At 33.7% G+C, this 12,021-nt stretch overlaps 4 protein-coding genes across 4 annotated transcripts; all 4 read right to left on the reverse strand.

The window, feature by feature from the left end:
* Positions 1 to 325: 325 nt before the first annotated feature.
* On the reverse strand, positions 326 to 1,270 carry PCOAH_00047730 (KIR protein; the record flags this gene model as incomplete). The annotated part of the gene is made up of 2 exons (XM_020061556.1): positions 326 to 425; positions 723 to 1,270. 2 exons carry the CDS (start codon positions 1,268 to 1,270, stop codon positions 326 to 328), a joined length of 648 nt encoding a protein of 215 aa, XP_019917149.1.
* A 1,320-nt stretch (positions 1,271 to 2,590) lies between these two features.
* Positions 2,591 to 3,634, reverse strand: PCOAH_00047740 (KIR-like CYIR protein; the record flags this gene model as incomplete). Its single annotated transcript, XM_020061557.1, has 2 exons — positions 2,591 to 2,821; positions 3,086 to 3,634. The coding sequence occupies 2 exons, from the start codon at positions 3,632 to 3,634 to the stop codon at positions 2,591 to 2,593; spliced, it is 780 nt and encodes a 259-aa protein (XP_019917184.1).
* Positions 3,635 to 6,182: 2,548 nt separating this feature from the next.
* PCOAH_00047750 (KIR protein) lies at positions 6,183 to 7,216 on the reverse strand (the record flags this gene model as incomplete). The annotated part of the gene is made up of 2 exons (XM_020061558.1): positions 6,183 to 7,088; positions 7,208 to 7,216. The coding sequence occupies 2 exons, from the start codon at positions 7,214 to 7,216 to the stop codon at positions 6,183 to 6,185; spliced, it is 915 nt and encodes a 304-aa protein (XP_019917309.1).
* Positions 7,217 to 8,380: 1,164 nt separating this feature from the next.
* PCOAH_00047760 (Variable surface protein Vir7-like protein) lies at positions 8,381 to 9,756 on the reverse strand (the record flags this gene model as incomplete). Its single annotated transcript, XM_020061559.1, has 3 exons — positions 8,381 to 8,485; positions 8,795 to 9,541; positions 9,727 to 9,756. 3 exons carry the CDS (start codon positions 9,754 to 9,756, stop codon positions 8,381 to 8,383), a joined length of 882 nt encoding a protein of 293 aa, XP_019917350.1.
* Between the last annotated feature and the right edge of the window lie 2,265 nt (positions 9,757 to 12,021).

Genomic DNA, 12,021 nt, shown 5'->3' on the forward strand with positions numbered 1-12,021 from the left:
AAAAATGAAAAAAGAATGGTCATTTTTGCTTCTTTCGATACACACACTGCATATAAGCTTCATGATGGTCATTTATGACTCCTCTGATGGGAAACATTACATTTAATATTGTATTCAATGTTACATTCCAATGTGTTCTACATACGACCATAACTAATATTCCTCCCTTCTCTGTTTCTTTGCCCCTGATGTTGTTGTCGTTGTTTGCCATTCCTACCCTTTTGACTAGATTGCCTACCATTATATATGGTAGAAGTATCTGTTGAATCACCTATAGATTCTATTGTAGAATTATCGGTTGTATATAATGAAGAGGTGTCTGTTGTTAAGGTGTCGTCGAAGTTACGTTCGACGGTGGATCTCCTTTTTCTTCTGCTTCTGCCTTTCTTAAATTGGTTACCAATCCAGGAGGGTAAAAGATTATACTAAAAAATAAAAAAGGGAAAGGAAGTGAGGGGGAAAAAAGGCATAAAAATATATGTATGTATACATACATATATATATATATATATGTCTATATATATAGCTCTATGATAATTGTTGTAATTATAATTGTAATTACCTTATATAAAAAGAATGCAGCAATGGCAGGTATTCCAATTAGTGTGCCTATTGTGGAGGAGACAATTGGGGCAACACCACCACCTACCTCCTGTGATGATGATGGTGATGAATGAAGTTCTGACGCTCGCTGTGGTAATGAAGGAACTGCTGAAGACAACTGTTGGAAGCAATTATCCAGATTTGCTTCCCCCTCCCCATCTGGTGGGAGTTCTTCTCCGAGCACAGTGCCCCATTTCAAGTCTGATGGTTTTGGGATTTTACCACCATTATCCTTGATCTCTCTTACAATTCGATCATAATATTCATGACCGCTATCTGGACTACTTGCCTGCACTTCTCTATAAGGACCATCAGCTGTCTGCAGGTATGTTTTATATGCTCCAGTACAGGGAGACCCAGGGGTCGTGCAATTCTTCAGTTGCTTTTTTATTGTTTTATAGTCCTGATAGTAGTCAAATACGGTTTTTGCTCTCTTGAACTCACTGCACTGAACATTACTGTTCAAATCCTTGTACTCACATTTACCGTCGGGATCACCTAATTTTTGGTAGATTTGCTGCATAATGTTGCGAACTTCAGTAATGTTCTTTACTTTTTCACATAATTTACTCCTTAACCAGAAATAAAAAAAATCGCATACCCTTTCACATGATGAACTTCCTGTATTTACCTTAGATAGAAGGCACGAAGCCTGCGCAATGTCCATCATATACTGTGTTTCACCAACGAAACGGTTTCGTGGTGTACTGGTCAAAATAATCCCTATTTCTGTTTCCCAGGTGCTGATGTCCTGACATGTATGGTTGCCCTTTTTTTCTAATGCTTTATATACTCTTCTGGAGGGTAAGTTTTCTACACTACATTGCTGATCGTGATCCTATAAATGTGGAATTGTTGGCAGAATATGTATTCATGCATCTCTTATGTTTGGAATAGAACATTATATACATAACATTAAAATATACCTTATTTTACGGAAATAAATAAATTATATTACTGCTGCCATTGTTCCGGTCATTCTTCATATATACACTATTTGGTATATATAATAAAATTTATATTAGAATGTGTTCATATATTCATGCAGAATACATATATGCACGATAATTTTTCCTGTTCCTTCATTTTGAATTGTTATGAAATTTTTATTTCCTTTTAAGAGGGCAGATATTGTTTAATTTTTCACTAGATACAATACATATGTATCAGAATCAGTATACACATATATGTAAAGCAAAAAGTAGAAATAATTAGGGTGAGGATAAAAAAAAAAAAAAAAAAAAATGTTCAGAGAGCATAGTCCTTTATATACATTCCTTTATTCATGTACCCCTATGATATTATTGGGGATTGTATAAGGGGTTATTCGCAATATTCGATTATGTTATATTATTATTATTTATACCTCATGCGCGCTCTTATTATTATTACATATGTACAAAGGAGCAGAATTTTTTTCCCTAACGTGCAATTTCAGTGTATACAATTAATTTACACTCTACTTCTATTATTAAATGGATTATGAAGGAGAATTTTTTCCTTAACGTACATATTGTTGAGCCTCTATATATAGGGGATATATATTTTTTCTTCCTTCCTTCTATACACATGTGCATGTGCACATTCATGTATATAATTAATGAGGGAGGTACTCAAATTTAAAAAATAAATGAATAAAAAGGAGGAATATAATACGGGAATATGGTATAAAAAGAAAATTCCGTGTTCTCATTATATAGGAAGGAAAAGAAGTATATGCATACTAATAAAAAACTTTTGAGCGTGAACACATGCAAACATGCACAAACATATGCACATACAATTTTTTTAGTGCTCAAAATATGTGAACATAATTTGCTGCTCCTCCTCTTTCATTTCACATCGTTAGAAGAAGAATGGGGGAGGGAGTGTAGGTGCGACACCTTACATTCCAATGTGTTACATTCCACATAGAATGTGTGTTCCACATTGCACGCACAATGTGTGTGCTGTTACATACTACTTATTATTAAGTAGAAAGGAAATATTAGGTGGCGTAATAACGTATATTCTTCCGTGTTTGCTGTTCCTTTCTATTGTTTGATCTTCCAGATGGAACAGTATCCACCGTAGAATCATCCTCTGTTGTTGTAGATGCTACTGTTGAAACTTCTGTGGAACCATCTGAGAACATGTCGTAAAAGTTTTGTCGTCCAATTGTTGTTCTTTTTCTGCTTCCCCCTAATTTGTTACGAAGCCAGGTGGGTAGAAGGTTATACTACGATAAGAAAGAGGAATGAATGGGGTGTAATGGTGGTATGATATATATATACACATATATATGTATATGTACATATATATATATATATATATATATATATACATACATATATATGTATATGTACATATATATATATATATATACATACATATATATGTATATATGTATGTGCATTTATATGTATTTGCACATATATATGCATATATATATATATATTTTTTTTCTAATCGTATGGGGAATAATTGTTTTAATTATAATTACTTTATACAAAAGATAGGTGATGAATGGTAATCCTACTCCTACTGTTCCTAATATGGAGGAAACTGCAGCTGCAGTTGGAAGTGCTGCACTAACTTCACTTGCACCATCTTCATGAAGACCATCTTCAGGACCAAGACCAGGACCTTCAGGACCGGGTCTCGGTGCAGGTCCAAGATCTTGTTGTAATGAACTACCTGTATGTGTTGCTACTTTGGTGCATTTAAATTCTATTTTATCGCTACCATTACCGTTGTATTTTTCATATACTTTTTTGAATTTCCTACAATACTCATCATTATTATGATCCCCACTGTGGCATGAAGCCCATACCTTCTTATAGGCTTGAACAGTTTCATTGAGGTAATTGTTATAAATTTGATCACAGCGATTTTCAGTTTTGTTTAACTGATCCTGTATAGTTCCATAATTTTGATGATACTCATATATTCCTTTCCTTTTTTTAAAAGTATCCTTGTCTATATTGTCGTATATAATTTTGCACATGCCCGCAATTTCTGAGCTCCCCAACTCATCATAAATTGTGCTCATAACATTCGAGAAGTAATCCTTAATCACACTGTTGGATACAGTATCCCCTAACCAATAATAGAACCAATAACACCAATCATGATCAGGTTTATCCACACCTTTTTTGTGATGTATATAACACCAAGTATTTACAATTCCATCGATAAAGAACTGTATACCCGAATGAGACTTTAATTTACTCTGCAAAGTATTTTTTACACTTTCATCGGAAGAACCGTCACTTAAAATGCTAGTACAAACATTTGTGCGATTATCCAGTTCAGCATATGCCAACTGTGATGGCAATTTATACCAATCAGTCACCTAAAAAAAAAAATATGGGAATAGCAAAACATCTTATGTGTGTATGCTTCTTCCATTTTTCTTCTATATTTTTCTTTATATTGTTCATAGAATCTTATATGAGTAATGTGCACATATGTCCACTTTGAGCATAGGAAGAGGAGGTATTAGTATTTAACCGTTAGTGGTGTTGTCCCTTGTGCTGGTTTTGCCATGTTTTATGTATGTATATTCTTCTGTATATGTAATATATTTTAAAGAATTTTCACATATTCATTTTTAGCATAAAAGAATATATATATATATATATATATATATATGTGAGAGAGAACATTGTATGTTTGATCATTATTAATATGATAACTTTTATTTTGTTACATACTGCACATATATTGTTCAATTTATTAAATAATGGGAATGTAATCCCAGTTATACACATATGTATGTGCATCCAAAATCATTACATATATACATATATGTAAGGTAAAAGTAAAAACAAATATATTGGAACAATGAAATAAGAACAGAAGAAGGGAAATGTACAAATTCCCCTCATACGTTCTACATATATTTATTATATTATTACAATGCACACTGTTATCCGTGATATTATATTACTTATTTACTTCATTCAGTTATTGTACACATATAAAATCGAACATTTTTGCCCTTATCAGAAATTTATTATTTTTTTTTTTTTATGTATTGTTCGAACGTCCTTTCCATTGTTATTTTGAAAAGGGAAAAGCATTAAGGAGTTGTTAATGCGTATATATATTGTGCACAGTTCATATGCATCTGTGCATGTGCAGAGAGGGAGCATTTTTTTTCCCTTCCTATATGTGCACACATCCAAGAACAACTTGCTGCGGATCGTGAACATTCATGAATTAAATGAACATCATATATGTTGCAGAGGAATTACATTCATAACATACAAAAAAATAAAGCTATATTCATGCACTCCTTCCATTCATGTATTATATTATTATCATATGTATGTGTAATTATATGTAACGTTATATATAATTATTTATGCGCTCCTCCTACTATGTTTATATACAGTGAACGCCTTTTTCCTCCTTTTTTGTTTGATAGAAAATTTTATCATGTACCATTCATTCCTGTTTTGTTATTATCAAAAGAGTTAAATGGGAGTAATGAACAAATATTATATAGTTCACATATGTACAGAACATTTTTTCCTTATTTTCTGAATGTGGACATATTATGTTTACTATTTGTGAGCAAATCTTCCACCCTCACTCCTTTATTTCCTTCCAATGTAGATTACATTTTTTTACATATATATTAAAGAATCCCTTTTCATTTTTATTTTATTTTATTCGTTTTTTTACTCTTTATTTTTTTCACTTTTTAATTTTATACTTTTTTCTTTTTTCCGCTTCATTAATTTATGTTTAGGTGAAACATATAAAATACGGAATATGGAAGGAGTTCTACAATTTTCTCTATGCAAGGCAGTTTGGAATGTGAATGTGACCACGATACGCACATGCACATATACATATAAAAAAAAAAGGAATGGTAGGAAAGGAATGCCATTCTGCTCTTATACAGTTACGTATCTTGGGGTTATGTATTGTTCCTTCTTTCCTCCCAGGACGGATGGGGAGTGGACATTACATTTAATGGAACATTATATTTAATGTTACACATTCCACAATGTGTTTTACATTCCAATGCTGCATATGATGTGACATATTACATACGTTGATAACTAATGTTTTTCCTGTTTTCATTTCCTCCTTCTCTTCTACCATTATTTGCTGCCGTCCTTCCTCTGTGTGGTGGTGTTGGCCTACCACCATTATATATGGTAGAGTTGTCACCTTCCGTCGAATCTTCTATTGTTGTTGAAGTGTCGGCTGTTGAACTTGTTTCTGTGGAATATAGTGTGGAAGAAGTGCCGTTCTCTGTGAACAGGTCCGAGCTTCTTTCAACGGATCTTCTTCTTGTTGTTTTATTCTTTCTAAAGATGTTGTTACTGATCCAATCAGGTAGAAGATTATTCTAATGTAGTGAAGGAGGTGTATGGAAGGGAAGGGTCATATACACATGCACTATATATATATACACATATATATGTATGTATATATATATATACACACATATATATATATACATACACATGTATATGTGATAGTATTCCGTCACCCTCTCCCCTTTCTCCTTTTTTACATATAATGGGTCTATGTAAATGGTAATTGTAATTACAGTTGTAATTGTACATGTAATTGTAATTCTATACCTTATATAAAAAGAATGCAGTTACTGGTAGTCCAACTATTCCTAGGATGGAAGAAACACCAGGTATGACAGCACTACCACTTCCTCCACCCCCAATTGGCGAGGTTGTTGCACTTCCTTCAGGTTTGGAATGAACTTGGATTTCAGGCTTCTGTGGTGGTTCCGATCCTGCGGAACGATCCTGGTGCTGTTGTTCAATACATGCTAAAAGTTGCTGTGGCATATTTACTTCAGTACATGTTAATTGTGATAGATTCTGGGGAATGGGTGTTCCACTTTCTCCTTCCATCTCCTTAAGTTTTTTACAACATGGGTCATTACTACCCGTTCCATGTGAACAACCTGCCCTTACCATTCCATACTTTTGCTCAGCTTCCTGTTTATATGTAGAATAGGCACCAGCACATTGTTTTCCCCCTGGCTGTGGGGGTGACCTTATTGTATTACAGTCATATAAATAATCAAATATTATTTTCCTATTTTTGAAGAAGGTGGTGCTAGTAGTAGGAGCAGTTTTTATGGTTGCACACGGACTATTACCAGGCAATGTTTGTAACTGCGCGTAAATTTCATTCATAAGTGTTGCGAATGAAATACGCCATCCACTCAAATTTTCAGATAATATACCTCCTAACCAGTAGTAAAAGAAGTCACATATTGTTGAACAGAGTGATTCCCTCTTCGACAGTATGCTGGATACAAGACACCAGGCTCTCGCAATTTTCGTTGCATAACTTTCGTTAGCAGTTACCCATTCATTCTTTAATTTATCTTTTAAAATGTTCTCTATTCCCTGTGTCCAGGAGCTTCTGTGCTCACATGTTTGTTTGTCACCATTCTTCTGTTCGAATGCGGCATATATTTTTCTGGAGGGTAAGTTTTCCACCTTACACTGCAGGTCCTATAGGTGGAATTGGTAAGGTGCATATACTCCCATGCGTTCATTACATTTTGCACATAAAATGCTATATATATACATGAATATACCTTACTTCATGTAATAAATAAAGCGTGTATTACTTTTACCATGGTTTATGTATGTGTACATATTTTTCTGTGGGTATATAATGTGAATTTTTGTGTTAGGAGTGTGTTGTTTACATATGGTCCGAACAAATGTGATGGCATTATGCTTATTCCGTACTTATGAATATTAAGTTCTTATTTTTTTTCCTCTTCAATAGTACACATATATTGTTTAATCTGTTCAACAATAATAATACCTTCTAACATTATTCATATGTATCATTAGGTAGTGCTAGTACATTGTGCATATATATATGTACTCAACTATTGTGAACAACGGACGCAAAAAAAAAAAAAAGTAGGAACGAATATGCTGTACTGGTATAATAGAACAGCATGAAAAAAAAATGGAAGGAAGAGTGGGAGGGAACTGTACTAAATTATTTATATGGGAACAAGGAAATGTTCATATATATACTTTTGCCATAATAGTGCTGCTTTGTTGTATGCACTCTTCCTCTTTTCAAATTATAATATTTTTTCCTTCCCCTCCCCCATTTTCGGCAGAAAAATTTAACACTTTTAAATTCCTCTATTCAGATTAAAAAAAATATATATATTTTTCGTGTAGAACTCCCTTATTAGAATTCTTATTGGAACTCTTATTAGAACTCTTATAAGAATTTCTCCTTTTTATATATGTATAGTACATATATATATATATATTTATTATGGTACATTGAGAGCATTTTATACTCCTCCTTCTATTTTTTCTTTTTTTTTTATTTCCTTATTTATATAAAAATAATTATATATGTGTTCCACATTCCACACACACATCAATGTTATTCATAATCATGCACATGTATAAGACTCTTTTTTTGGCGCAATTTGCACAATAGCAGACATATACAATACACATACATTTACATAATTCGCATAATTTGTACAATGTTTGCATAATGTTTGCACAATGTTTGTACAATAACAGACATTTCCATAATTTACATAATAGTGAACACATTTACATAATTTGCATAATTAACATAATAGTGAACACATTTGTACACAATTCTTCTATGGTAAATGTTACCATCATAAGGAACTGTGTGCATGGTGGTCATTTATTTATATTGTTCCCTTGCAAGGGGGGCGGGAAGTATATATTACATGTTACCATTCCAGGTGTTCATACATACGATGTGTGTTCTTACATGCGTCCATAACCTATATTATTTCTTCTCTGTTGTTGTTGTCGTTGTTCATGTCCCCTTCCTCTTCCATTATTTGTCTTCCTAGGTGATCTACCACCATTATAGATGGTAGAGTTATCTGCTATTGAGCCCAAAGTGGAACCTATAGTAGAACCCTCTGTGGAATATGTTTTTGAGGTGTCATCGTCAAAGTCACGTTTAACAAAACTTCTTTTTCCTCTTCTTCCTCTGGGTTGCTTGTCGAATAAATTAGGTAGAAAATTATACTAATAATAAAAAAAGGGAAAGGGGTAAATACATATATACACATATATACATGTATGTAGACATACATATATATGCACATACATATATATGTATATATATAGTTGTATGTATGTATAGTGGTAATTATAATTGTTGTAATTATGTTAATTACTTTACTTACTTTATAAAGAACGTAGGTGATTGTTGGTAATGCTCCTATTCCTACTATGGAAGAAATGGCTGCAATGGTACCTATATCGGCTGTCGATTTTTCGCTATATATTGCCTTACATTTTAATTCTTGAGGATTTTCGTTATCGTAGTGTTTGAACATTTCTTGAAATTCGGCACAATAGCCATTACCACTACTTTGCTCACTATATAGACTTGTATACACTTTATTATAGTCTGAATAAGTCTTTTTCAGGTGTTCATTGTACTGAAGGGTACAAGGATAAGCCACACTCTCAGCATCCTTTAATTGAGTTTCTATTTTTTTATGGTCCATATAATATTCATATGCTAGTTTCATTTCATTGAACTTAATTTGGTCAACATCCTTCGTGCATATAGGTCCATATTCATAACTCTCAGTCAACACCCCCTTCAGTGCATTCCAAATTTCATTCATAACTGTGAGGAAGAAAGCTTTTGTGCTTTCCGTGTTCCATATTTTATCCCCTAACCAATAATAGAATAAATAATATAGTTCACCACCCACTTTCTTCTTCCCTCCACTTTGGTCCTGTGCTTCATTAATTACATTACACCAGGCTTTTGCAATGTTATCAATATCCTTCTTCAGATCTACGTAACTGCTTAATGCAGTCTGTAAAGCAGTTTTCAACTTAGTCTGCATCATTTGCCACTTACACTCAGGTCCATCTTCCATATCGTCGCCTCCTTCCCCATCGTCAAATGCCTTGTACTTCAATTTTGAAGGTAATTGTTCCAAAGCTTCTTTCTATAAGTATAAATAGTATGATACATATATTCCCATATATTTATCATTTGTTGAATTTACTCTATTACACATATAATGTATAATATGAATTAATATATGAATTAATATTTTGTACACACATTTCATTTTAAACAGAAGGGAAAGCTTACCCCAAGTACTTTTACAGGTTCTGGTGTCATTGTTCACATGGTTCATGTGTACATGTTCCTTTGCATATGTAATGAATTTGTGTTAAAATTTACTCCCTATATCTTCATATATATAACATGGAGTATTCAGGATTTCTTCATATACTTTTGCAAAGTAATTATTATGAATGAACGAATATGGAAATTTTTTTTCTCTATTTATTTATTTATATATTTATTTTTTTATTTATTCTTTCCTTGCCTTTCCTTCTTTCCTTCCTTTCTTTCCTTCTTTCCTTTCCTTTACTTTCCTTTCCTTTCTTCCTTACCTCCTTTCCACCGACCATCCCATTCCACCCACCCCTTTACACCCCCCTCTTACACCCCCTCCACACACACAACACACCTAAAAAAAGGAATTCCATTCATTCCACCAATACGAAAGATATAATACATTTTTTTTCTTTAAATACTTTACATCCACCATTAAATTGAAATTAAAATAATAAAAAATTTTTGAGTGCGAACATGCACATATACATAACATTTTACTCTTTGAAATGTGCGTAATATCCACCTATTACACCGTTAAAAGGAAGGAAGGTTGTTAGGGTGTTGGCGAGGGGGTGTAATATTCTCTTTTTTTTTTTTTTTCTCATAAAAGGGAATATGATGATTAAGGATGTTATCATCATAAATTGTATAGAATAGAACTAAAAACCATGTTGTTTTTATTTCAAATTATCACATAACTTTTGCATTAATTAGTATTATGTACATTTTAATTACTTCTTCAACTTAAAATATATTTGTACATACACACACACACAAAAAAAATAATAAAAAACAAAAAAAGAAGAGAAAAAACATCAAAATGATGGCACCTCTCACAAAATATTTATCATTCACCTTCGCCATACTCTACTCCTCGTGGGCGCAATATCCACGTCATGTAAGATAATAACAGCTGCTGTTACACCTTCTAAGAATTTGCACATATTTATTATAAACGAACTTTCTTCCCCTTTTTGCACTTAAAATTATAGAAGGAAGGAAAAAAAAAGGAGAAAAAAAAAAATTTCCCTTCCACCAACCATCTAACAACCTCTTTTTTTTTAGGTGAATGCCATAAGCACATCATCCAAGGGTGTCGAAACACAAAAAGAGAAAAGTAACACCTTAGGTGGTGGTGTAAAAACATCACTAAAATCCAAGTTGCGTGATGATGATGGTACATCAAACTACAACAACGACGATGACAACGTCCTTTTACGGAAGGAAAGAATGGGCGGCCTCTTTGATCAGAACGATAAAAAATTATTTCACCGATTCCATGCAACAAGAAGTGGTAAAAATGATAAAAAGGAACGCCCCCAAATGGATAATGAGGGTGCTTCCTATCAACCCTTTTCGAAGAACCGCCGCCATTGGGGTGCAATAGACCGCTCTTTGGACAGCAGTTCCTCCATGGACAGCAGTTCCATGGATAGCAGTTCCAGTTCCTTATATAGCAGCAATTCTTCCATGGACAGCAATTCCTCCATGGATAGCATTTCCATGGACAGCACTTGCTCCATGGATAGCGGTTCCTCCATGGAGAGCCTCCTTGAGGAGCGAAGTGATGACTATCAAACACCACATATAAAAAATAAAGGACAACATGAAAGAAGAATAGGGGTATTCCAACCCAGGGGATTTTTTAATAAAATGTTATATATTATAAAAAGAAGATTATGGACCAGAAAAGGGGTATCATTGCTATCACCGTTCTTGTCATCACCTCTCGTATTGACCCTTTCCATTTTATATGTATTAGCTTTGTGTTGTGTTGGTTTGATTGTGGTCCTTTCTATAGGTGGTCCACCAGCACCATACTCGTGGCCCCTTTGTGGTTTTGCTATTGTTGCTTTTATGGTATGTATTCTTTTGACTGTACGTTTAGGAACAAAATGAACCGTATCAAACCGTACCAAACCGAACAAAGCCGTCTGGGAGGAACCGTTACCCACCGTTGTTTGGGGTGCTAGAATGAAGGTTGTTAGGTGGTTGGTGGTAGGAAGGTTGTATTAGGGATGGTGGTAGATGGGTATGAAGGGTTGTTAGGTGGGTGGTTCGTGGAAGGAAGGTTGCTTTCTCTTCCTTTAGGAAGAAGAAGAAGAAAAAAAAAAAAAAAAAAAAAGAAGGAAGATTGCTGGGGTGGAAGGAACTATGTTTCGGGAAGCGTCCGGGGGGGTGCATCTTAAGGTAGTGTTAGGTTGGGTAAAAGGTAGCTCCTTTAGGGAGGGAAAAAAAAAAAAGAAAAAGGAAGTATGCTTA

The sequence above is a fragment of the Plasmodium coatneyi genome, chromosome 13, assembly GCF_001680005.1.
Source record: "Plasmodium coatneyi strain Hackeri chromosome 13, complete sequence".
NCBI lineage: Eukaryota > Apicomplexa > Aconoidasida > Haemosporida > Plasmodiidae > Plasmodium > Plasmodium coatneyi.